Source organism: Ambystoma mexicanum, chromosome 2q, assembly GCF_040938575.1.
Source record: "Ambystoma mexicanum isolate Mex_15411 chromosome 2q, UKY_AmexF1_1, whole genome shotgun sequence".
NCBI lineage: Eukaryota > Metazoa > Chordata > Amphibia > Caudata > Ambystomatidae > Ambystoma > Ambystoma mexicanum.
In genome coordinates, this window is record NC_090924.1 from 1,145,216,726 (window position 1) to 1,145,241,825 (window position 25,100).

Sequence of the window (25,100 nt, forward strand, 5' to 3'; positions counted from 1 at the left end):
ATATTCCTAGATTACAGCTTTATGGGGATGGTGTGTCAATAAAATTTGATTCTATTCTCAATTTCCTTTGGTCAAGATTGATGTGGGCAAGAATGTTTCTCTTGTATTATCCTTAACTCGTTTTTTAAAAGCCATAAACTTTCAGATGTAAGTTCCGGCACCCAAGTATACTGGTATGAGCTGTTTATAGTAATACGTTGTGTTACTACATCCTTATAGTGGTTTAAGAATGTCGAGAATTCATGCAAAATAATGTACATCAACCACATTTTTTTTTAACTTGTAATGCAATGTAATTGAGATGATTTTTAATTTAGATATTTCTTTAGACAAGGAATGTAGGTTGAATATATGCTCAACATTGTAATATATGTAAATTGACAATTTGTCATTTTAAAACGTGAATAAGGAAATCATATTTTTTAAAGGTTGATTAATTCAACTATATACAATAAAATAAAAAAGTAAGTCAAAATGTTTCCTGCTTTGACATTTTTGGACGTGAAACATCAAAATAGTGAAAAGCAGAATATCATATAATTAATAGATTGTTAAAGGGGTGTCATACAACATGCATTGTACCAACAAAATGATTATGCATCTATTGAAGAAATACAAACTTTTGTAGTGGTCCATCAGCAAGACTTTAATGTCATCCGAAGAATGGGCTTTTAACGCTCCAACAGAGAATACTTTATAACATCTGCATTTACTGTGTTATTTTGTCCTGGACAAATACTGCAACAGAAAAATGCAACTATGACATATATAGATGTGTCCAAAAATTGCACTGTAAAATAATAGTTGACAGTGCAAAGTTGACCAACGATACACATAATATATCGCCATTAAAATATACAGTTGCAGTTCACTCTAAGTACTGCACGAGACGATACTATGGGAAATCCATCCCAAAGCTCCATTGGAGCCTACACCTTGATTTTACTGTGGCTTCTGCAGCCTCAGCCCCCCCCAAAACAGTTTGAGAATAAAAATATATTAAACAATCTACCAGCTGTGATTGAAGGCCACTCCAGATGTTTATATATATTAATAACTATATTTAGAACATGTATGGTTATGTTTTTATTACATAACCAAAAGTGCAGGAAACCTATCTTATACAATTTGCTGATTTCAATCATAGAGAAGTAATAGGAAAAAAAGTCTGGTTAACATGTCATATACACAATACATAATGGCTAATGTACATTGGCGTTCGAAAGTACCAGCTCAGGGGTTCTGGTGACTACTAGAAAAAACTGTGGCACTTTGTTATGACACCAGAACCCCTTGATAGCATTAATTATTGGACTGTGAGTACATAAATGAAATGTATCACACACACACACACACACACCCCCTCTGCTACATGAGCCCTAGTCTCCAAAAACTTTGCAATTAAGCCAAGCTTTCAAAGTTCAACATTTTGGGTTAAAAGGCAGTGTTGTCATCTTTCAAGCATATCATGTTCCACAGCATTCCTCAGCCAGCAAGAGGAATACAGTAAATGCAATGTAATTCCACTTGTTGCTTAATATAGTACATATTTAAGATTTTGGTACAAGACTAGTTAGACCTTGAAATACAAGCCAGTGCTATAGTTTGGGGTTTAAACTATTGCTTTTCCAAACTTTCATTAACACATATGAATGGAAAAACATGTGAAGTACATAGTTCCAGGTGCTGTATTCCGCATATAAGCAACTGAAATCCGTATTTGTCTTTCACTTTAGCTAGATGCAGCAAAAACACAGGTCTGTGTCCAAGGATAGATAGAAAGACTTTTTAGCACGCCTGTAGTAGTTGACTGAGTGCTTAATTAAAGTGTAGTTCAAAATGTCTCTTAAAATACACCTTAAACCACTAACTGTAACCCACACGGTACAGAGAGAAAACATTATCCACAATTGTAGATGCAAGCTATTTGCACATCAGATTGCGTTGATGGTGAATTGTATTCTTCCACTATGAAAGGGCCAGTAGTGACTTGCTCCGAGGTATGTACCAAGGCTGTGAATGGGGTCCATTTTGAAGATTCTTTCTTAGGCTCTGCAAAGCTGGGCAGTTTCTGCTGGGACGAGATTTCCTGTTGTATCCAACTGCATACATTTGCATGAACATGCGGACACTGGACATTCACTGTGATCCCTGGAACACACAATATTGGTCAAGATATCAGACAAAGAATTATGATGCAGTAGCTTTTACCATATTTGTTATAATGTTTCTAACAGTTACACTTCTACACACTGACAAATCGAGGGAATTTGTCCTTTCTGCCCAAGGGGGGCCATCCCCCTTTGAAGCTAGGAAAGTGAGACCGCTTCGCAAGACCTTCCCTAGGAGCCTGGGCAAGTGGGACCTCACTGGGAGAGACTCCCCTTTAGAGGACAAGGACTCCTATTCCAGTGAGGAACTCCCTCAGCCATTCCCCATGATGGCATACGTGGCACAACCCCATATGCAAAACAGTATAAAATCCCAAGACTTGGCTCAAGAGAAAGCTAATTTATGCCATTATAAGCAAGAAAGAGAATCCGTATCTTTAAAGAAAAACCTCCAATTCACTGCGACATGGTTTAAGGAGTACAAGCCGAACCAAGGCGAGCAAGAGCAATGCATACGCAAGCTGGGGAGGCCTGAGGGAGGCATAACTGAAGAGAGTTGCAGAGCCTGCAACATTCAGAACTGCTCTGAACACGAGAAGCAAACGCTGGAGTTACGGTGGGTGCAGGCAGTGAAAACCCAGGGAAACAGGAGCACAGAACTTGGTGGAGGCATGACTATGAGGAGTATGTGGTGGGCAGGCTGCCCATTCAATGATGCGGACACCACCCTGCTGAGGTATCCCCAAACATTACAGTTACCCGCTGAGGTACCGAAATGCAAAGCGAGAGATGGAGCTGCCCGAAGAGTAAGCCGACGAAAATGAGCAGATAGAAAAAAGGAACGAAAGTGAAGATCCCAAGTAAACAGGCCCTGGAGATGTTAATCTGTAACATTAGAGTTAACAGAGGGAACGGGGGGGTGTTGGGGACCCATTATGCAAGCAGAAAAACTTGTGCCAGTACAAATGACGAAACCTTGAAAACAAAGTTGATGAACTTTAACTGTAACACTGAGAAGGAGAATCACAAATAATCCTGAGAGGGAGGGCAGTAAAACTTGGGTAATACTACCCCAGGAAGAGGGGAAATACCCTGTTGTTCAAGAAGCACAGAGTGGAATGTATCAGAGAGAGAACACTATGAAGTGAAGGCAAGAGAAACCCATAGGAAAAAAGATACACAAGACATACAACTCCAGAAAAGGCTGTATGTTCTTTGCAAGATTACCCAGGACCCATTAACCTGGATCAAAGAATGTGACAAAGGCTAAGGAAAGTAAACCATAAAGTGGAGGGAAGGGGTGTGTCTAGTGGTGCTGACGATGCAGACGCTGCTTTGATGGCCTTCAGGTGAAGCCCATATGAAATTCAATATTTGCCAGCAACCCAGGCGTGGGGTGCACAGCAACTGCAATTCACGGCAGCCCACCACCCCCTACTTGATGTCTGAGGACTGCCTCCCAGCGAGGATAAACAGCCGGCGCCTGGGCAAGTCACCGACTATTGATGAGCAGGTGAGGCGCATTATGGGGCAAACTGTCATGCCAGTTACCTGGAGTCCCCTGTATAGTGGATAATGGAGGGAAAGTGATGAGAGCCCCGGTGAGCACCCATGAGTGGAGGCTGATCAACGGTGCCTCAGGAAGGGAGCAGGTACAGTCCAGGGTGCTGTGTGCACCAGAAGGGAGATGCTTGTCGGCACTACGCTCTACTGGAGAATCTGGGCCGGTGCAGGCAAAGGCACACCCAGGTACCACCATAAGGAACAAGTTACTTACCTGTAACTGTTGTTCTCCAGCATGGGTCTGGCATGGATTCACATGCTCATGAATATTCCCCGTCGTCAGGCTGGGAATCCTCGGTAAAGAAAAAACCAGTATCAGTTTCGTTTCTGATCTGTCTTTCGTAGTAATAACCAATCACTGGTCTCTGCGTCATACTGACCACAGCCAATGACTGCCCTCTACCTAAGCACCGCCTCTGGCAGCCATCTTCAGATTTGGAAGCACGTGAAGTGGCAGTATGACCAAGTGAAGAGCCGCAGAGGGGTAGGCGGGAGGGTGCGCATGTGAATCCATGCCAGACCCATGCTGGAGAACAACAGTTACAGGTAAGTAACTTGTTCCTTCTCCAGCATGGGGTCTGGCATGGATTCACATGCTCATGAATAAAGAATACATAGCAGTACACACATGCACAACCACGGGAGGTGGCAAAGGCTCAACATTAAGCATTACATCAAACTCAACATTAAGCATCTTACCTCCTCACCAGGCTCACCTCAGGCGAACAGGTTGCGCAGCACTGCTTGGCCGACCCTGGACTCCTCCCTGGAATCCCGATCGACGCAGTAGAATTTCGTGAAGGTGTGCGTCGACCTCCACGTAGCAACCCTGCATATGTCCAGCAGGGGCACACCAGAAAGGAACGCCGTGGTAGCTGCGATCGCTCTGGTGGAATGGGCTCTCGGACGGCCAGGCAGCGGTCGGTTTGCCAACCGATGACAGTACATGATACAGCCGGAGAGCCATCTGGAAATGGAAGCCTTCGAGAGAGCCTTCCCCTGATTGACAGGTCCAAAGTTCACAAAGAGTTGTGACGTCTTCCGAAAACACTTTGTGCGGTCCACGTAGAACTTCAGCGCTCTAGCCACATCCAGCGAGTGCAAAGTCCTCTCAGCCGGCGACGAAGGCGACGGGAAGAACACAGGCAACACCAAGGGTTCGTTGAGATGGAAGTCCGACGGTACCTTGGGCATGAAGGAGGGGTGTGTCCTGAGCACTACCCTCGTGTCGTGAAAAGTCAAGTACGGGGCCTTGCAGGAAAGGGCCTGGATCTCTCCCACCGTCGTGCGGAGGTGATGGCCACAAGAAACGCTGTTTTCCACAACAGAAACTTCAACGGGGCCGAGTGCAGAGGCTCGAACGGAGGTCCCATGAGCTTGGTCAGCACCACGTTGAGCTCCCACGCCGGGGCCGGCGCCTTCACCAGCGGGAACGATCTCAACAGTCCCTTCATGAACTCTTTCACCAGACGATGAGACCACAGGGACGTCCGGCCCGTGGTTCTGGTGTATCGGGAGATCGCAGCAAGATGAATCTTGATGGACGCGTGTGCCAGTCCAGCTTTGGCCAGCGTCAGCAGGTACGGCAGTACCTGGGGAGCCGTACTCCGTAGAGGGTTAATCTTCTTTGCGTGGCACCAGACAGAGAACCTCTTCCATTTGTGTCCGTAGCATTTAAGAGTCGAGGACGCCCTGGCCTTTGCAAGAACCTCTCTGCAGTCGGCCGGTATGTCGTATCCTCCAAACTCTAGCGCTGCAGGAGCCAGGCCTGCAAGTTCAGCGATTTCGGGTCGTGGTGGAGGATGGCGCCTCCTTCCCTGGAGAGTAGATCCGCGTCCACCGGCAGCTTGATTGGCGGGGACGCTGACAAGTCCAGAAGGTCCGGGAACCATATCTGCCTCGGCCACGCAGGTGCGACGAGGATCATCCTGCACCGTGACCTCTTGAGCTGGTTGACGAGCCGGATTAGCAGTGGCAAAGGAGGGAACGCGTAGAGGAACAGGCCCTCCCAGGGGAACGAGAAAGCATTGCCTATGCTCCTCGCCTGGGGAAACCTGCTGGCGAACCTCCGGCACTTGGAGTTCGTCGCCATCGCGAACAGGTCGATCTGGGGTGTGCCCCACCGTCGGAAGAGGCGATCCACTAGATCCTGCCGTAGTTCCCACTCGTGGCACGAGCGCAGCTCCCTGCTGAGTGAGTCGGCGATGGTGTTTTTTATCCCTGCCAGATGAAACGGCACCAGAAACATCCTTTGGGCGACTGCCCAATGCCACAGGTCCTGCGCCTCCTTGGACAGTGCTGGGGACCTGGTTCCGCCCTGTTTCCTGATGTAAAACATGGTGGTGGTGTTGTCGGTGAAGATCCTCACCACCTTGCCCTTGAGGGACGGAAGGAAGGACCTGAGGGCCCAGAACACTGCACGGAGCTCCAGGACGTTGATATGGAGAGACTTCTCCGTCGGGAGCCAGAGGCCTCTCGCGTGCAGATTTTCGGTGTGCGCTCCCCACCCTTCCAGGGAGGCATCCGTTGTCACTGTCTCCTGGTGGTCTGGGGTCTGGAAGTCCATGCCCGCCGTCAGATGCGCGCGGGTGCCCCACCACCGGACCGCTCGGCGGAAACTCTCGTCGAGTGTGATCCTCTCCTCGAAGCCGCCCGTCGTTTGGATCCAGCACGCGTCCAGGAACTCCTGCAACGGGCGCATCCGGAGCCTGCACATAGGAATGAGGTAGATGCAAGAGGACATCATTCCGAGGAGGGATTGGATGGACCTCACCTTGGACGCGTCAGAAACCAACATCCGCTGTACCTTGCCCAGGATGGACCTGGTCCTTTCCTCCGACGGGGAGGCCAGAAGGGACACTGTGTCGAGCTTCGCTCCCAGAAACAGTGCGTTTTGCGCGGGTACCAGGTGGGACTTGGCGTAGTTCACAGAGAATCCCAGGTCCGTGAGAAGTTGGACGGTCCTTGCCGTGTGCTCCACGGCGAGCTCCCTCGTCTTGGCTCGGATGAGCCAGTCGTCCAGGTAGGGGTAGACGTGGATCCCCTCGCGGCGCAGCTGCGCCGCCACCGGTGCAAGGCACTTGGTAAATACCCTGGGTGCCGACCGTAGTCCGAAGGGGAGGGCTTTGAACTGGTAGTGACGCCCCTGGACCACAAACCTGAGGAATTTTCGGTGCCCCTTTAGGATGGGAATATGGAAGTAGGCATCCTCCAAATCCAACGACGACAGGAAGTCTCCTTCCTCCAGCTGACCCAGGACGTGCTGGAGGGTGACCATCCGGAACTTCTGCGCCTTGATGAACTTGTTCAGACGTCGCAGGTCTAGGATGGGGCGCCATCCTCCCGTCTTCTTCTTCACGAGGAAGAATCTCGAGTAAACTCCGGAGCCCCGAAGCCTCTTAGGGACGAGTTCGATGGCGCCCTTCCTGAGCAACGCCTTTACCTCCAGGAGAAGCTGAGGGACGTGAAGCTCTCTCCTGGCCACGGGGGGGACGCGCGGGCACCTTCTTTGAAACTTGAGCGCGTGGCCCCGGGCCAAGGCGTCCAGCACCCAACGGTCGATGGAGATGGACTCCCACACGCTGACGAAGCTCGCCAGCCGGCCTCCCACCGGGGTGCTTCGGTGGGGGCCCGACCCCACGGCCGGTTCAATCCTGTTTCGACGAGGCTTTGCCGCCTTGACCTCCTTGGCGACGACGGTGGGGTCCTCCAGACTTGCCTCGTCCTCTGTAGGCCTCTTGAGACGACGAGCGGGCCGCTTGACGGTAGGTAGAGAAACCGCCGCCGGAACCTTTGGAGGCGCCCTTGCCTCCGCTGCTCCGAAAGGGCGTCCGTCGTTGCTGTAGAACCCCAAGGGCCCGGGCCGTCTCAGTGTCCGCTTTAATGGCCTGAAGGGAATCGTTCACTGTTTTCCCAAACAGGTTGTTCCCATCGAACGGCATGTCCAGGACTCTGGTCTGTACGTCTTGACGGAAGTCCGTAGCCTTGAGCCATCCACGCCGCCTAAGGCACACGCCGTTGTCCAACTGGCGAAACCCAGTGTCGGCGATGTCCGTCGCAATAGTGATGGCGTGGTCCGACGCCACCTCACCTTCCTGTAGGATCTCCAGGGCATCCGCCCTCTTGTCGTCCGGTAGGAAGTCCAGCAGGGGAGCCAGTTTGTACCATAGCTCCCTGTCGTAGCGGGCCACGATAGCCAAGGCGTTGGCCGCTTTAATCGTCGTCACTGCAGACGAGATGACCCTGCGTCCCATAGCGTCCAATTTCTTTCCCTCGCCGTCCGGTGGGGAAGTCGATGTGGAGGCCGCACCGCCCCCCGCTTTCTTCCTGGCCGCCGCGGAGACGACGGAGTCCGGGGTAGGCTGCGCCCGGAGGCACAGGGGGGCCGCGTCCGGGACCCGGTACTTCTTTTCGTACCGGTCTCTTCTAGCTGGCGTCGTGGAAGGGTTCTTGAGGAGGGCGAGGCCCTCATCCCAAATGTCGTCCAGTAGAGGCACCGCGAGGACCGTCTTCCTCTTGGCCTCGCGCCGTTGATAAAGGAATCCTTCCTTTTTCTTCTCCTCAGGGCAGAGTTGGAAAAGCTCGGATGCCCTGGCGATCATGGAGTGGAACGATCCAATCTCGTCGGGCGGAGAGGCCCTGGTGGGAGGTGACGACGGGAGATCCTCGTCGTATACCTCGTCGTCCGTACCCGTCGCTGCCGTGTCAGTCCCCGTATCATCCCCTCGGGTGGACGGGGAGGAGGGCTGGACGGGTCGCGACGGCTGAAAAGGAGGTGGAGGGTGAATCCTTCTTTTCTTGGGAGGGGGAACACCCGAAGGTCCCGGTTCAGGATCCCCCGACGGAAGAGGCTCCTCCGTCGGCAACGATAGTCTCGTCCTTATCTCTGAGCATAAGGACTATATAGCCAACAAAACGGCCGCCGAGTTGTCTTGCGGCGCTGGCAGAGGGGAATCCGATGGGCGATCAGGGGCCCCGTCGGCACCCTCAACGCTGTCGTCGTCACCTGCGTCGGGCTCCATCCCGACGGGCCGGTCTTCATCCACGCCAAGGCCGTGGCTTAAGACCTCGATCAGCTCTTCCTCTGAAGCCGAATCTACGACGACGCCCTGCCCCCCCTTTTTCTTCCCCGCCGGGGATTTCACGGGGGTCCTATCGATGGGCACAAAAGAGGACTCCCTCCGAGGTGGCAGGGAGACTCTGAGCCCCGAGGTCGCCACCACTGGTGTAGCCTCCACAGGCTGAGCCAGGGCCGCCGCGACAGTATCGATAGAGGGCTTGGCCGGATGGATTAAGGCTTCACCACCCTAGGTGCGCTCACCGCCTTATCCTTGAGGGGGGGGACACTGCCTCGCTCCCCCTCCGATGGGGCCTTCGAGCTCGACCGGGGCCTCTCCAGGAGCTTCGCCGGGTGCTCGCCCTTCCTCTTACCCGACCCAGAGCGTTGGCTCGTGGCTGAAGGTGCCGGGGAGGGTGCGCCCTGCCTGGCGCCCGTAGAGCCCGACCGTTCGGCGCTCCCGGTGCCAGCGGACTCGCGGTGCTTGGCCTTGTGTTGGACCCCCGTCGCCGGGGCGTCCTCAAAGGTCTTAGAAGACCGCTCAGATTTCTTCCTCTTCTTCTCGCCTGACGGGCTCTTCCCTTCCAGCCAGTTGGCGAGGCGTTGGTGGCGGTCCTTCATGGTCCGCTCTGACATATTGCCGCAAAACGCACAGTCCTTCTCCACGTGCGTCTTGTCCTCAAGTAAGCAGTAGAGACAAAAGGAGTGTTCGTCCTCCTTAAAGACGTTCTGCAGCTGGCATCCAGGGCAGACCCTGAACAGCTTTCCGGGCGTCGAGCTTCCCTTCTCCTGGGCCATGTCCGGGCCTGAGAAGCTTCTGGAGTCCTCCAAAACGTAGCTCGACGAAATATTCACCCTTGAGGGGCGCAGACGAATCCGACACGGGTCCCCGTTGATCGGATGGAGAGTCGGTGGAGCTTGAGGCTCTTTTGACCGGAAAAAACGAAGTTTTGAGAAAAAAACGTGAAAAAATAGCACTAACGCTCGAGAGCAATAGCACGAGGATCCCAACACATGAACGTGCGGTAAAAATCTGAAGATGGCTGCCAGAGGCGGTGCTTAGGTAGAGGGCAGTCATTGGCTGTGGTCAGTATGACGCAGAGACCAGTGATTGGTTATTACTACGAAAGACAGATCAGAAACGAAACTGATACTGGTTTTTTCTTTACCGAGGATTCCCAGCCTGACGACGGGGAATATTCATGAGCATCTGAATCCATGCCAGACCCCATGCTGGAGAACAGCTTCTGCCCAGTGTCTGACCTCTAGCGCAGAGAGAGGCTTCAGCCATGGCTAAGCAGCAAAAGCCCTAGAAAAATGCAGATAGCTGCTCTCCAGCAGCCGTCAGACAAGAGGAGAAAAGTAGAAGCAGCAAAAACCCAGCCCACTTCCCCTCCTCAGCCCGAGGGACAAATGGCCACAAAAGAGGATATCCAGACCTGTAAGGCTGAAATCAAGATTGAGTTCTGCAACTCTATGAGGCAGATTGCAACAAAGGTAGACCGTCTGGACCAATGAGTGCTGGAAACGGAGAAAAGTCTGGGAGAAATGGAGGATCAAGCTTCTGACTAGGCATCAACGGTGGCAGAGCTGCAACTGAGGATTCAGGCTCTGGAAGGGAGGAGCAACACCATGGAACATAAACAGGAAGACATGGGGAACAGGGCCCGCAGAAACAATTTACGGGTCAGAGGGGTGCACTCCTTTATCTCGGATCAAGTTCTGAATTAATATATTGGAGACCTCGTCCAAACGCTCCTCCCGGACCTCTTCAAAACAATGCTGCTCTTGGACGACACACACAGACTGCACTCCCACAAGGGGTTGGCCTCTGATTTTTCTCTGGGTTTGTGATCACAAGAGTCAATTTCTTTACGGTCAAGCAAGAAATCCGGTCAGCGAGCCTAAGGTGGGGCATCACTCCCAATTTTTCAAGACCTTGCAACAGCAATGGTACAGAAAAGGAGGATGCTTAGGCCACTGACCATTTTTCTACAGGATCAAAAGATCAGGTATTGCTAGCTGTTCCCCCTCCACGCTGCAGGTTTTACTTGACGGCACAATCTGTACCATTAGCTCCCTGGAAGAGGCAGAAGGTATTCTGACCGATGCCCACCAGATACCGGTGATTGCTCTACTCAAACCCCTCACACCATCAACCGAAGCGTAGCACCTGGGTGAAGGTAGCCAGGGGATGAAAACCCAGGACGTCCCCCAACAAACTTGAATGCTTCCTACTGGCCACAACTGGGGCTACTCTAGCTCAAGGCTGCCCTGAAAGCGAACTGGGACTATTTCAGCTTCACTCGGCCAATGCCTGGCCGTGGGTATGATCCCACTTACAAACCAAAGGGGGCGCAATGCCCAACTTTAATTTTGTTTTACCGTTACAGTTTACCAGTTGAAGTTATACGTTGAAAATCCGGTTGCTGAATGGAGCTGAGGCTGCGATAGAACCAGATGGAATGCTTACCTGGAATGGTATGTTATTTGTGCAATTATACACGCTGATCTCGGTTTACGCCCCTAATGAGGGACAACAAGCTTTCTTATTTATTGGAACTGGAATCCACACTTCTCCCCTTTCTCGAGGGTCACATGATAATTAGGGGGGGGCTTCAACGGGGTCCCAGACCTCTGATGGACAAAACACACCCACTGCATCAACGGATTTCAAAATTGCTGTAGGTCTCCATCTATTTAAAGCTTTGGGGGCAGTTGACATCTGGAGGGTGTTGCACCCGGGGGAGAAGGACTTCTCTCACATACACCGAACTTCCTTCAGGATAGACTTACTTTTGGCTACATTGATGACATGGTTATAAAACCGATACTTATCTGACCATGCTCCAGTCCTGATAACGACCCGATTTTATTATTCAAAGCCTTCTCTTAGACCCCAGTGGAGCTTATATGACCAGAGTCTAAATTATATGGCGCTTAGGGATGCGAGCGCCAAGGCCATTCAGACCTATTGCCAGGAGAACCCCGCAAATCTTACTTCAACAGCAATCACATGGGATGCCATGAAACCGGTAATTAGGGGGGGGGGGGACACCATAGCCCACACGGCAGCCTACCGGAAATGTAGGCTAGAAGATCAAACCCGACTAGAGAGGGAATTAGTGGAGGCGGAAGGTAAACATAAAAAGGGGTGGTCTCCTAAAGCCCATTGTCCCTTGCAAGCTGCCCGAAATAAATTGGAAGCCCACTAGGCCTAAAAAACAACCCATTCTCTGCTTAAAACAAAACAAGGTTTTTAGGGCAAAAATAATAAAGCCAATAAATTCCTAGTTAAAAAGTTAGAAGTTAAACGACGGAACAGAATAGTGGGCCTATGAGACCCACATGGTACTGGAAGAGGTCATGTTACAGCTGGCAGCAGCTACCTTGCCTTAACCATGACGGTGTCCCCCTTGTTGCCAGGCTAACCAAGCACAATATATTGCAGGCGCAGCCCCTCCGCACATGATGGAGGTGGACAGTGAGGCCCCGGACTCTCTGATCACGAGTGAGGAAGTAGACTTAGTGATCAAAGCATTAAAAACAAGGGCACCTGATGGCTTTTCAACTAGGTTTTACAAGCTCTTTGGTCCCCAACTCCCACCCCCCATTACAGCTCTCTAACTCTTTTCGCCAAACTGGCTTACAACCCCTCCCCATGCAGATCTCCTCGACCATCTTGCTGCTGAAGCTGGGGAAATACCCTAGAGACTGTGCCTCTTACAGGCCTATCTCATTGCTTAACTTAGACGCTAACATCTACTCTAAAGTATTAGCCAAACGCCTATCTAAAGTCCTTCCTAAACTAATTGATGCCGTCCAAACTGACTTTTTATTTTAGGCAGAACAACTGGGGCCAATATCCGTCGTGCTCTGAACTTGGCAGAAGTAGCAGCCTTGGAACGCTGCAAATTGGCTCTATTGGCATTGTACGCAACTAAGGCGTACGACAAGTTTGACTGGGCCTTTCTGCAAGCAACCCTCGAGGCCTTTCAATTTGGCCCACTCTTTCGTAAAATGGTCTTGGCCAATTACAGTTCGCTGAAAACTTCTTTACGGGTTATCCAGCTCCTATATCGCTTACATGTGGGACTAGACCGGTGCACCCTTTATCCCCACTATTATTTGCCCTAATAATGGAGCCCCTCGCTCAACGGATACGAAACAATTCTGCTATTCAAGGGGTCCGGGTGGGCCATAAATAGCATAAACAGTCGCTTTATGTGGACGACGTGCTGCTTAATTTAACTAATATCCAAAAATCCCTTTTGCAACTGCACAAGTTTGACAAAGTAGCGGGGTTCGCAATTAATTACCATAAATCCTCGGCCTTGGGGGTGGGCTTGACCACAGAAGAGATATTTTCCCTCCGACCCGCTTGCCCAATTCACTGGAATGAGAAATCTATAGAATATTTGAGGGTCCACATCCCAGCTCTCCCGGGGAGGTATACCCCCCCTGCTTTAAAAAACTGGAGGCCGACCTAAAGAGATGGTCCACCCAAGAGATTTCGCTAATGGGGCGGATTACGGACTGTAAAATGAACTTGCACCCTAGGTTCTTGTATTTATGCTCGACTCTACCTGTGGTGATCCCACTGCTGCCCCTCTTGCGCCTACAACAAAAAATGCTTTGATTTATATGGCGGGGAAAGAAAGCCAGGATCCCCAAGGGAGTAATGATGGGCAATGCTCATCTAGGTGGGTTGGGAGTTCCAAACTAGCGCAAATATTACGTGGCAGCACAACTGGCGTGTTTTCAGGCTTGGCTCTCGTCCATGGATCCCCTGAAATGAGTAGACATCGAACCGTCAAGGTTGCCACTCCTGCTCCGTTCCCTACCGCATATCCCCAAACTACACGAAATACTTGCCTGGCATACTCTCCTTCACAAAATCTACGGTGAAAATATGGGATTGAGCGATGAAATCGAAGGGTATCCTAGCGGGATAGGTCCAAACACCCCCATTTTCCATAATCCGGCCTTCACCATTGGCCTTCACCCTGCAAACTTTACGAACTTGTCTCAGGGAGGGTTACAAACTCTGTCACAGCTGTTTGAAGACAGTCAACCATGTACATTTGAGAGCTGCAAGGGGATATTTAATCTGGCTGAGACAATTTCCCTATGCCCAACTCAGTCACTGGTATGTGTACCCATTGGTTCGGCAAAGGGCCACACGCAACCTCAGTCCAATTGAGCTTACCTTGCAAGAGGGCCTGACTGGGGGAAATACTTCCATGCTATATAGGCTTCTGCAAGAGGTCATGCTGACCATCCGTCCTACATATATGACTCATTGGGAAACAGAACTTCTCTGCCGCCCAATCGAGCATCAAACTTGGGTGGACATTTGGACGAGAAGCTACTCCTCTTCAAGCTGTGTAACGAATAAGGAATGTGCTCTTAAATTGCTTCTTAGCTGGTACTACCCCCAAGTGCATCACCCTCACATCCAGAACTCGTTGGACCCTCAGTGTTGGTGAAAATTTGGGGCACAAGATACCTCCTTATACATGTGGTGGGACTGCCCCCGGGCTCAAACCTTTTGGGAAGAGGTACTTGCCTCGAGTGAGGCCATCACCCAGGTTAAACTCCCAGAGAGGCCCGAGATGATCCTCCTGGGTACACCAATTCAGGGGGTCTACCCAAGATCCGGGGCAACAACCAAACCTATGACTCCGCTCCTCCTGGCGGGGAGAATCACGATAGCCCAAACCTGGAAAACTCCAGAGGGTCCATCATTATCCCTATGGTGGGTCAAACTCTGGGACATTCTGGTGGCTGAGAAAGTCACGGCGGCCAAGGAGGGCCTACTACACCAGTTTACAGATGTTTAGGCCCCAGTTTTGGAGTATGACAGACTTTTCAGCACAAACGCACAAGCCGCTGCTACCAAGACTGTTCTTTAAGAATTGCCAGTAAAGATGGAGCTAGCATGCCATGTCCCATTAGACCTGGGGAGGTTGTGGTGGAGCGGCTGCATACTGTGGAGGTAGTTGTGGGGTGAGTTTTCTATGTACTGCATTGCTAAGTGAATGACTTTCGTCAGGTATGTTACACTTGCCTGCTCCTTCAAAAGAAAATCCAGGATCACTACAAAGCCCTACCTCGCCATCCTGAGCCCAAACTATCAGACCCCACTCCCTCTCCAACCAACGCCACCAAACCACTCTTCTCCATTCAGGACATCACTGAACCTGAAGTGATCATCCTCCTCAAAAACCTAAAACCCTTGATGTGCAAAGGGGACATCTGGCCACCTAAGCTTATTAAGGACTGTGCCGACCTCATTGCTCCGCTACTGACAGCCTTCATCAATGCTTCTTTCAGAACTGGTATTATCCCCGCTAGCCTCAAAGAAGCTTGGGCGCGCCCCCTTCTAAAAAAGCCCCCCCTCCTCCACTCAGCCCAATAACTACTGACCCATAACCACCGTGCCATTCCTCCTCAAGATCTTGGATAAAGCTGCCCACTGCCAAATCCAACACTTCCTTGAAGCCCACTCTATTCTCGGGACAAGGCAAACCAGTTTCCGCAAAGGACACAGTACTGAAACAGCCTTGGTGGACCTAAAAATCCAGATCACCCAAATCATGGACAAAGGTAAGCCAGCCCTCCTCTTACTCCTAGACCTCTGGCTGCTTTCGATCTTGTGGATCACAAGACTCTCACATCACACCTTACCCACTCAGCTAACTTCTCCAAAGAAGCAGCTCTCTGGGTCACCTCCTTCCTGGAAGGCAGGGCAATGAAGGTATTCTCAAACATAGTCAACGCAGTCCCCACCACCATCCACTGCGGAGTCCCACAGGGCTTCTACACAGCACCCACTTTGTACAACTTGTACACAAAGCCCCTCTTCGACAAGCTTGACGTCCTCGGTATCGCTTATACTAACTACGCTGATGATACTCAGGTGCTCATACCACTCACCGGCTCATACAACAGAGACGCTGAAGCACTTCATACAATCTACGCCACCATCCAGGCCTGGATGGCGGCCAATGGTCTCTGCCTCAATGGAGAGAAGACCGAAATCTTCATACTAGGTCAAAAAACTACATTAGCCAAACTTGACAAGCAGTACTCCAACTTCACCATAGATAATACGATCATCCTTGTCTCCACATCCGTGATGACCCTAGGAGTCTACATAGATTCCACGCTATCCATGACTAGGCAGGTCGGCGCCATCACCTCTGCCTCAGCACACACCACTAAACTCAATAAAACCATACTTATCCAAGCCTAACTGTCTATAAATAGCCAGAGCAACTATTGGTGCAAAACTGGACTATTGCAATGCCCTCCTAGCAGGTACATCTGCAAAGAATTTATACCGATCCCAAATCACGCAGAAAAATGCGCTTCGAGCAGCATTAAGCATTCCCAAAAGGGAACATATCTCCCATGCCAGACAGGCAGCCCACTGGCTCAAGGTAAAAGAGCGCATCACTTTCAAAATCCTTACCCTCCCCCACAAATGCCTCACCTCGACAGCAACGTCTTATCTATCAGAAACAATAACCAAATCTACCTCCACACGACCTCTCTGGACGCGCTACGCCAACCAACTACACACCCCACACATCAACACGGTCAAAGCTGCTGGCATAGGCTTCCCCTACATAGCCGCCAAGTTGTGGAATGCCCTACCCACTGACATCAGAACTGAACTCTCACCTTGCATCTCACCGAAAGAAAATCAAAACCGCACTCTTCATTTAACCCATTGTATGCTTTGCTCCCTGTCATGCCTGAACTGAAAACTGTAATTGTCACCTTACCTGTAACTAAGAAAACTGTAACAAGCGCCACAATGCCTCCGGGCTGCTGCGCGCTTAACAAATGTGAATAAATAAAGTCCATGATGGCAACCGTATAAAATAAAGTTGTTAAAAGAAAACATTTACAAAAAAAAGAGGGAAAAGCCAAAAGCCTTGTGAGAGAGTTACTACAAGAACTGATACAGAAGGTGACCTGAGACTATTTAAAAATGTCATATTAACTGGAAGTCTAAAGTAAAGAAAAGCGTGCAAGAAGCAACACCCAGGATAAGGGAGGTATTCTCCTGACCTAGGTTTGTTTGAATAGTGATAGGGTCAGTTAGAATTAGCTTTGGACAGCAGACTTATTCATTTGGACATTTCCTGATGACCGACGAGCACCTTAGTTATTTACATAGGTTGGGAACTCCCACACAGACATAGGGAAAGATAGGCCTTATTATTATTTAATAAATACTTTGGAAATGTCATCACTGTGTCCGCGACCTCCTCCTGGCCCAGCAAAACACACACAAAGATTAGGTGAAAACGTAGTAAGGTACTGAATTGAAATTAGCATAGAATTATGCAGGCTGTATATTCTACTTTTAGAATTGCCATGTTCAGATAAACGATGACAACGCATCATTTAGGTAGTGATGTTATGTTAATTTACAAAAAAGGTACAAAGGAACAGCCTCAGGGTGAGGTGTACTTCAGCAGATCCCTGGCTACCATTTTAACCTTCCTGCTAACTGTCGTTTTACCTTTGCTTTATTTTGCTTAATTTTAATGTGTGTACATGGATCTCAACTGGGATACCTAGAACCTGCCTGGACTCAGCAGTTCATTTAGCCATTTTTCACTGCCTAATTACCATTCTTTTGTTGTGTAAACACCTATGTAACTAAGTGGTCACTAGTGATAAGCTTGCCAATTCAATATGTGCATGAGGAAAGGAAGCTTGGCCCACCGGGAGTAGGTTGAAATGTAATTTCACAAAGACAGAGGCTATGCAGTGTTGGACTTCTAACTACAGGGCCTTAGAAGCAATCTGGACAATTGACATAGGCCCTTGCCCAACTCCAGTTTTCAAGGTCTGGCATCTCTGAATGGATTCTGATCTTACTATAAACGTAAACATCTAGTCAGTTACTCAAACCTGTTTTTTTCTTGTCAACATTTTCAATGCAGTCTTGCTTTTCTTCTCCTTTACTCCTAAGAATATCTATTTTGAAAGTGTTATCAATTCAAGATTGAATTACTGTAAGGCAGCCTATTATGGCCTGACAAAGCAAGCACATTAAGAATCTGCAAATAATCCATAACCCGCCTGCTCATCTAGTTTGTTATTAAGGTGATGTAAGAACAGAGGCAGGTTTTGTTCAGAGCAAGTCCATATCAGTAGCAGAGTGTCAAATATATATATATGCCCTAGATACATATAAGGAAAATGTTGCCCTCACTATTGACCCCCAACCTCCCAAACACTGGTATGTGCATCCCTTGTACATGAAAATATTGTTAAGAATAAACTCCAAAAACTCTAGAATAAATGGAATATGCAGTCTGTGCCGCATGGACAGGGTACCAAGGAGATTAATGCAGACATACCAGTTTGTGGCATCTGGAGGTGTACAAGGCTACAACATCACAGTAACTGTTTTCGAGAAGTCTCAAAATAATCTTGCCACTCTTCTCATTTCGCTATATAATCTCTATTTGTAATGCTTTTTATTATTTAACATCAGATTTCTATAATGTAACCTATTATGGCATGAGAAACAAGGAAATTGCAATTAGTAACTTAATCCACAACACATCTACTGTAAGGATTAAGATATGGTGACCATAGACCTCCAGGGCTGTGCTTCATGTATTGGGATAAGTAGCTGAAATAATTCAATTTAAGGCACTGTGCACTGATCTGAGAAATTATTGGAGAAGACTGTGCTTTATAATTATTGGAGAAGACTGTGCTTTATAAATGTGACTTTCAGACCTTATACTTTCTCAAAATCACTTGAATTCTCCAATAGTTACTGCTTTGTAACTTACAGGATCCAGTGGCAGAGATGAAGTCTGGGGGATAGGAGCACCCCTTCTTGATATTAGCTGTCAGCAAACTGACTTCTCCCTTCATTCCCTCTGGAAAATGCATGATCAAATCCAGTTGTCAAAGAAACACAAGAACTCTCATTTCCTATGTAATCTCATGCTCTAGCTTTAAATATCCTATTCACCAGTGCAAAGAACGCTATTTGAGGTGGTTGTGGGCTTTTTCAAATGGGATAACACAACAGTTAAAATAAAGGGGGGATTCTTCAGAGAGCTATAAAGAGAGAAAATAGAAATCTTCTGCAGGAAACCCACAAAAATAAAAATGCAGGCTGAAGGGCAAGAACAGACAGTTTATGATCCTCTGGTAGTTTTCAAAATGTGAGGTTGTTGTGAAAAGGAGTTTCTTTAGCTGCCAAATATAGAAAAAACATTGAGCACAACCAAGATGATGTGGTGTAGGGTGAAGATCGGAACCAATTGAGAATAGGATGGATGCTGAAATAGTTCTGGAAATAAATCTTTTAAATGTTTGGAGTTGGAGGCAAAAATAACCCAATGCCAGATCTGCCCCAGAGGGTACCATGCTGAAGCTAAACAAAACAAAAAAACCCACAACATGTAGAGTTCCCAGCAGGGAGGTAGCTATCAGACTGGCTGTTGAACATCGAGGAAACTACTGTCACATATTGTTAGGGAGAATTCTATGTAAAGGCTAATTTCCCAAACCTAGTGAGTCCCCCAGCAGCTTTGCTGGATTTTTGGGGTTTCTTTTTTTCTCCTGCTAAGAGTAAGACTCTTTTCCTCCCACTCTTAGACACGATTTGAGGTGTTCCTTTGACTTTGTATGTGTTTTATGGGCTATGTGGTCCTTTACCCCATTGGGCTGCATGTGTTTTTGGTATGTGGGTTACACAGCACCCTCCGTGCAGTAACCCAGGGGTGTCGTAGCAACCCCCAAACACAGACTCCATACCCTGGGACTGACTACTGTCTCCCAGGGCATGTTGGCTTTACTAGTCTTAAATTGTGAACAGAACCAGTACAAACCATCATATTGTGGACATACTGGTCGGGGCAATTCGATTGCCCCGGGGTCTGTTGTTCGAGGGGGCTCTGTCCAGTCCTCCCCGAACGAGTTTTGGCTGGTGGCAGTGGATACTACTTTTTATATTCGACCGCAAATATATTCCTATGGGATTTTCCCATTGTTCAAGGCTACCCCTTTTTAATATAGCCTCGAACATCCCGCCGGTTTATTAAATTAATATAAATTCACCGGTTGGTATTTTTTGCCGAAACTTGGTTCCAAAATGGCGTTTGTGTTCGCTTCTGTGACTCCAACCCAAGTCGAGCCCTTTGTTCCACTTTTTGGCAGGCTTCTCCACAGAAGCCTCCAAAAGTGGTGCCACTCTGTCTGGGTACCACAGGGGGTGTGGGACGGGGTTTAGGCACCATGGACTGAGTTGCCTCGGCAACTCAAGTCGCACTCTTGTGTGATTGGCCCAAGCGGTGAGCCGCCCGGCTCACCACTTAGCATGTTTGAGTGACAGCTAGGCTGAATGAATGGGGGTTTTCTGCATAAAAGCAGGGCTTTGGGGACTGGAACTTCAGACGTCGCCACAGGACCTAAAGAATCCGGGGAGGGAGAAGCCGAGCCGACCTGCAATGACGACACCACCGGTGGAGCCCTGCTGAACCGTCTCACCACTTTTCCCTACGACAGAGGAGATCTCCAGCCCAGAGAGTCTTCTTCCTTTGACTGGTGGGGATAACCAGTCTGCCCGTCTTTTCGCCTTCCTGGACCATCTCGTGGCCGCCTTGCCCGTGCCAAGCACCCCGGCAACCGGAATACCACGGTTTACCACTTCCGCGAAGAAAAGGGTGGTACCTTGTAACCGGGAAACTCCGCGGCTGGTTTCTTCCCTGGCAGTGCAACGACCTTCAGCTTTCCTCCACGTCGAGACCTCCTCTTCCTCTGGACGAAACACCGACTTGCACCCGCTGCCAGGAACAACTGCCCCGGCTGGAGCGTTCTTCCAATTTTCAGGTACTGTGTCCCGCCTGGCTTCCCTTGTGACAGATCGTTCGGGGTGACAGTAAATACTCGACTTTCTAACCTGGGTTAGCCTGGGGCCTGTTAACTAACTTTTCCTGGCTTGATCTCAATCTTTTATGAACTATCTACAAAGACTCTTTGGGCATAACCCCACTGTGTGATCCTGGACACATTTCGCTTGCTCTCTCTAAGAGTGGGCCTAGCATTTGAACTTCCCTGCTCTCCAGTAGACTTTGTCTAACCTGCCTCACATATTGAAATTGTATGCTTCCATAACTTTGCCTTTTCCCTCCCTTTTTCTATAACTTATTAGAGTGCCATCTTATGTTAAGCGCTCATCTCTGTCTGAAAATAAGTGGTGTTTCTCACTAAGACTTGTCTAATAAGTAATCAGGGTTGTATATATATAATAATGACTGTGTGTTGAAATTACTTAACTCTTTGTGTGCTAGTGTAATTTACAAGTGTGTCTTTAAATAAATAATTATATACTTTTACACCAAAGCTCTGGTCAGTGTTTGCTTGTGCTACTGTATCTCTGTACCTATTGTGTATACTCTATATACTGCCTAACTCATCTTGAGAGAAGTCTGACTGCTCAGCCACAGCTACCAGGTAAATCTGGGTGGTACAGACTGCTACCAATTGGGTTTACTGCCAACCACCTGTAGTCCTAAATCTTTTGCAGTGGTCCCTAAGGGAACACTGCCTAACACATACCGCCCATGGAAGGTATGGAGCAGATTGGCAATATGGAAAAAGGACTAGACTAACAGCCATTGCAAGGTGCAGTCTAGTCTTTCTGCTGCAATAGCTACAATTACCTGGGAGTGGAGAGCACCTGTGCGTTGCAACTTTCTAGCTGCTCACGTGAGTTTTCCAATGCTCGTTTCTGCCTCCCGTTGCTCCCGTTACTCCCCTGTGTTTCATTTTTTGTCTTCCCGTGTTTTCCCATTACCGCTGTTCGTGGTTTTCCTTCTCCCGCTCTGTCTGCCATTCCGCCTGTTGCAGCCTCCCGCTGGTGTGCGGCTCCTCGCTTTCTTGTATGTGTTCCATCCACAGAGTCTTCGCTGCCATCAGACGCTCTGTGCTGGGCATGTACTTTACTTGTGTGCATCTTGGTCATCATTACCAGCTCTGTCTGGTAAGAGTGGAGTACGGAACAGTTTGCTTCATATTGCGGCTCAGCACTGGATTGCATTTCTTCATTCTGCTACGCATACTTACCAGTGCATGCTGGTTATTGTAGTCCATTACCCTAGAACCTGAGTACGCCAGATCTGGACATTGCGGCCATACTTACCCGTGCATGCTGCGTATTGAAGTCCATATACCAGGGCATGCTTACTACCAATATCAACTACCACTCTGGATAACACCACTCTCTACGATCTCCTACAGCAACAAGATCTACCAGGGTTTTTTGGCAAAGCTTTTCCCTGGTTTGGAGCGGGCTCCCCGGAGTCCCCGCTGCCGGGCTAATTGCTGTATAGGCAAAGTGGCCTCCGGGGGAGCTCGCCCCGATCTCTTCAAACAGAAGAACAAGACCATCAGGACACAGACAAGGACAGCCTGGAGGGAAAAGAAGGTGGAAAGCTCATCAGACGAATCCGTGGAGACACACACAGAATCATCAGGTAAGGAGTGGGCTAGTGGTAAGGAGAGTGTGAGTGATAAACCTGCAGAATCTGAGAACTATAGACCACTGTATAATAATTGTTCTCCTCAAAAATTGTAAGTAAGTGGCTTTGCTCCCAATGATATGCTCTTCCAGCACTTCAAGCCGACATGACATTGAAAATAAAAGCATTCAATCAACTGTTGGAAAAGAGATCATCCATGGGATTCATGGGAGTTCCTAAATATATATTTGATCTACGTATCTGTTCACTGATTAATGCTTCCGTATGCTAGGAAAACATTCCAGATACTCTAACATACAACAATCATACCACTATTGACAAAAGCTTTGAAAGACTCAAAACAAAATCAAACTACCATGTGTGATGAATCAAGGGAATTCACCCCTTTTCCCCCAACCCGGAGCCCCCCATGGGGCTAGGGCGGTGAGCCTGCCCCACAACACCCCCACCCCTAGAGGTTGAGGCAAGTGGGACCCCCTTTTGGGACAAGGACCCCTGTTCCCTCCAGGATACCCTCCACATGATGGCAGAGTTGGGACCGCCTAATACACAAAATAATCACAAGCTCTAAGACGGGGTTGTTACCAGAAGGAAAGTGAATGTGTCCTTTAAATTAAAATCTCCAATTAGCTGTAACAAGTGCACTGAAGAGGGAAGACACGGCAAGGGAAGGGGAAAGAGAACGAGAGAGAGAGTGAGAAAGGTGGATGCCGACAGTGGAGGTCCCCTGTGCATGGAACACCTGAAATAGGCTGACCTGAAGCGGACCTCAAAGCCTGAGAAGTTCAGAACTGCAGCAAGAAGTAGAAAGAAGCATGGGAAGCCCGGCATGTACGCAAAGCCAGATGCTGAGATGGCTGGTGCGGAAAGCTTGGTGGTGGCATGACCACAAAGCAATCATGGTGAGCAGGCTGCCCGTTCAACAACACTATCACCCCACGGAGGAAGCAAACTGTTACCCACAGAGGCATCGAGAAGCCGAGAGAAACTCGCAAGAAATGGACAGCACGAAAAGCAAAGCGAGAAAGCAAACGGAAGGAGAAAGTCCCCTGTATCTACTAGCACCGGAGCCATTCCCCTGCAACACTGAAGATAACAAGAACACCGGAATACTAGGCAGCCAAAAGGGACTCGTTACAGAATCGAGAAACTCTGCTCAGTAAAAATGACGAAAGAGTGAAAACCAAGTTGATGAACTTGAACTGTATTAAAGTGATCAAGAAAAGCATAGAAACCCCAAAGAGTGAGAAACATAGAATTGGTGTATCACTACCTTGGAAGAGGGGAAAATAACCCTTTGTCCGAGAAACGAAGAGTGGAACTTAACAGAGACAGATAACTGAACTAAAGACCAGAAAGGTCCCTAGGATAAACATTGTGCAAGGAAGTCCACCCTAGGAAAAGGTGAACTACAATTATTTGGAAAGCCAAAACCCCAGAGTAGAAGGCACTAGACAAGAATATTCAGAACTCTATGAAACAGCAAAGGATTCAGACAAGGCGAGGAAAACCCATACTAAAGAGGAGAGAAAGACTACCAGTCCCATAAGGGAGTTACAGGAATTGATATAAAGCATAACGAGAGACTATTTTAAAATTGCATATTAACAAGAACTATACAAGAAGGGAAGACCAGTGCAAAAGCACAATCAGGAGAAGGGAGCTAGTTGATGAGACTAGTGGTAGGGTCAGTTAGGATTATATTTGGACAGCAGACTTCCTTTTGGAAATTCACTGACTGACGAGCACCTTAGTAAAGTAGGTAAGGAACACTCCATAGCGATAAGGGAAGTACAGCCTTATTCTTATTATTTAATAAAGGTATAGTGAAAATGTCCTCACAGTGTCTGCGCCTTTCTTTGACCGGCCACACATGCCATGTCAAACTTGCCCTTCCTTAAGATCCCAGGCAGGGAGGTAAGTAACTAAACTGCTCTAAAAGTACACACAGGCCTACAACATGAATGGTAATCAGAAATCAGACCCTCAACAAAAGCAGAGCGCTTTAATGGATACCTGTGAGACCCTTCTTACCTGCCTGTTAGAAGGCCATCTCTCAGCCCTAATTCGCACATATTTGTTTCTGATCAACTAACTACGAGAAAGGATTGGAAGAAAAGCCAGGGCATGGGGGTTGGGGTAGACCACAGTCCAAGATGGCTGCTAAACCCCATGTGTCTTTGGTCCCACTGTGTGGGAGCGGAGAGAGTGGAGGTCCTCCAGCTACATAAGATGATATTAAATGAAATGTCAGGTGGCTTATGTTGGAAGCCCACCATTTCCCACTACGATCCATGGTTTGTTAGCATTGTAGAGGAATGTTTGCTGAGCCTAGGAGCATAAACAGGAGAGAGCAACAAATGAGGCATCATGGTGCCTCTCGGTACTAACTCTGTTGGCTTATGTGTTGTGGCCTTTGGAAGATGTGAAGACCCTTGGTAATCTAAGTAGGCTTTGGTCTGCCTTAAGTGTCCTATGTTAATTTACCAAATAATATCTGTGGTTAAGCAGCCAAGGCACAATTCTTAGGTAGGTGAATGGACAGAACATCCACACCAAGTTATCAAAGCAAATAATGCTTTATCATTAACCATGTAAATACTGAGCAGGTATTTAGAGATGCAAGCAAGCAATGCACAGCTGAATTTAGGAAAGAATACACCGCCACTAAAAATTGTCAAGAAACTCTGGTCTGAGATGTGCATTTTTTTAAAATCGTGCTGCTGTTAGATTTGTGAAGACAATATTGAGTGCGCAGGTGTGTGAAACCATCCTAAAGAATAAGGAATAATATCAACAGTACATATAAAAAGTCTTAAATGATAGTTTCTGTGAACA

General features: G+C 48.5%; 1 protein-coding gene across 2 annotated transcripts in view; it reads right to left on the reverse strand.

Annotated features, from left to right (window-relative positions):
- Positions 1-620: 620 nt before the first annotated feature.
- Positions 621-25,100, reverse strand: part of MIOS (meiosis regulator for oocyte development) — a 771,408-nt gene continuing 746,928 nt past the window's right edge. The window contains exon 10 of one of the 2 annotated variants that reach the window (XM_069648526.1): positions 621-2,151. In XM_069648526.1, coding sequence (XP_069504627.1) covers positions 1,901-2,151 — 251 coding nt within the window. In that variant the 3' untranslated portion in view covers positions 621-1,900. The remainder of the gene's footprint in view (positions 2,152-25,100) is intronic. The other variant, XM_069648527.1, reaches the window with a different exon arrangement.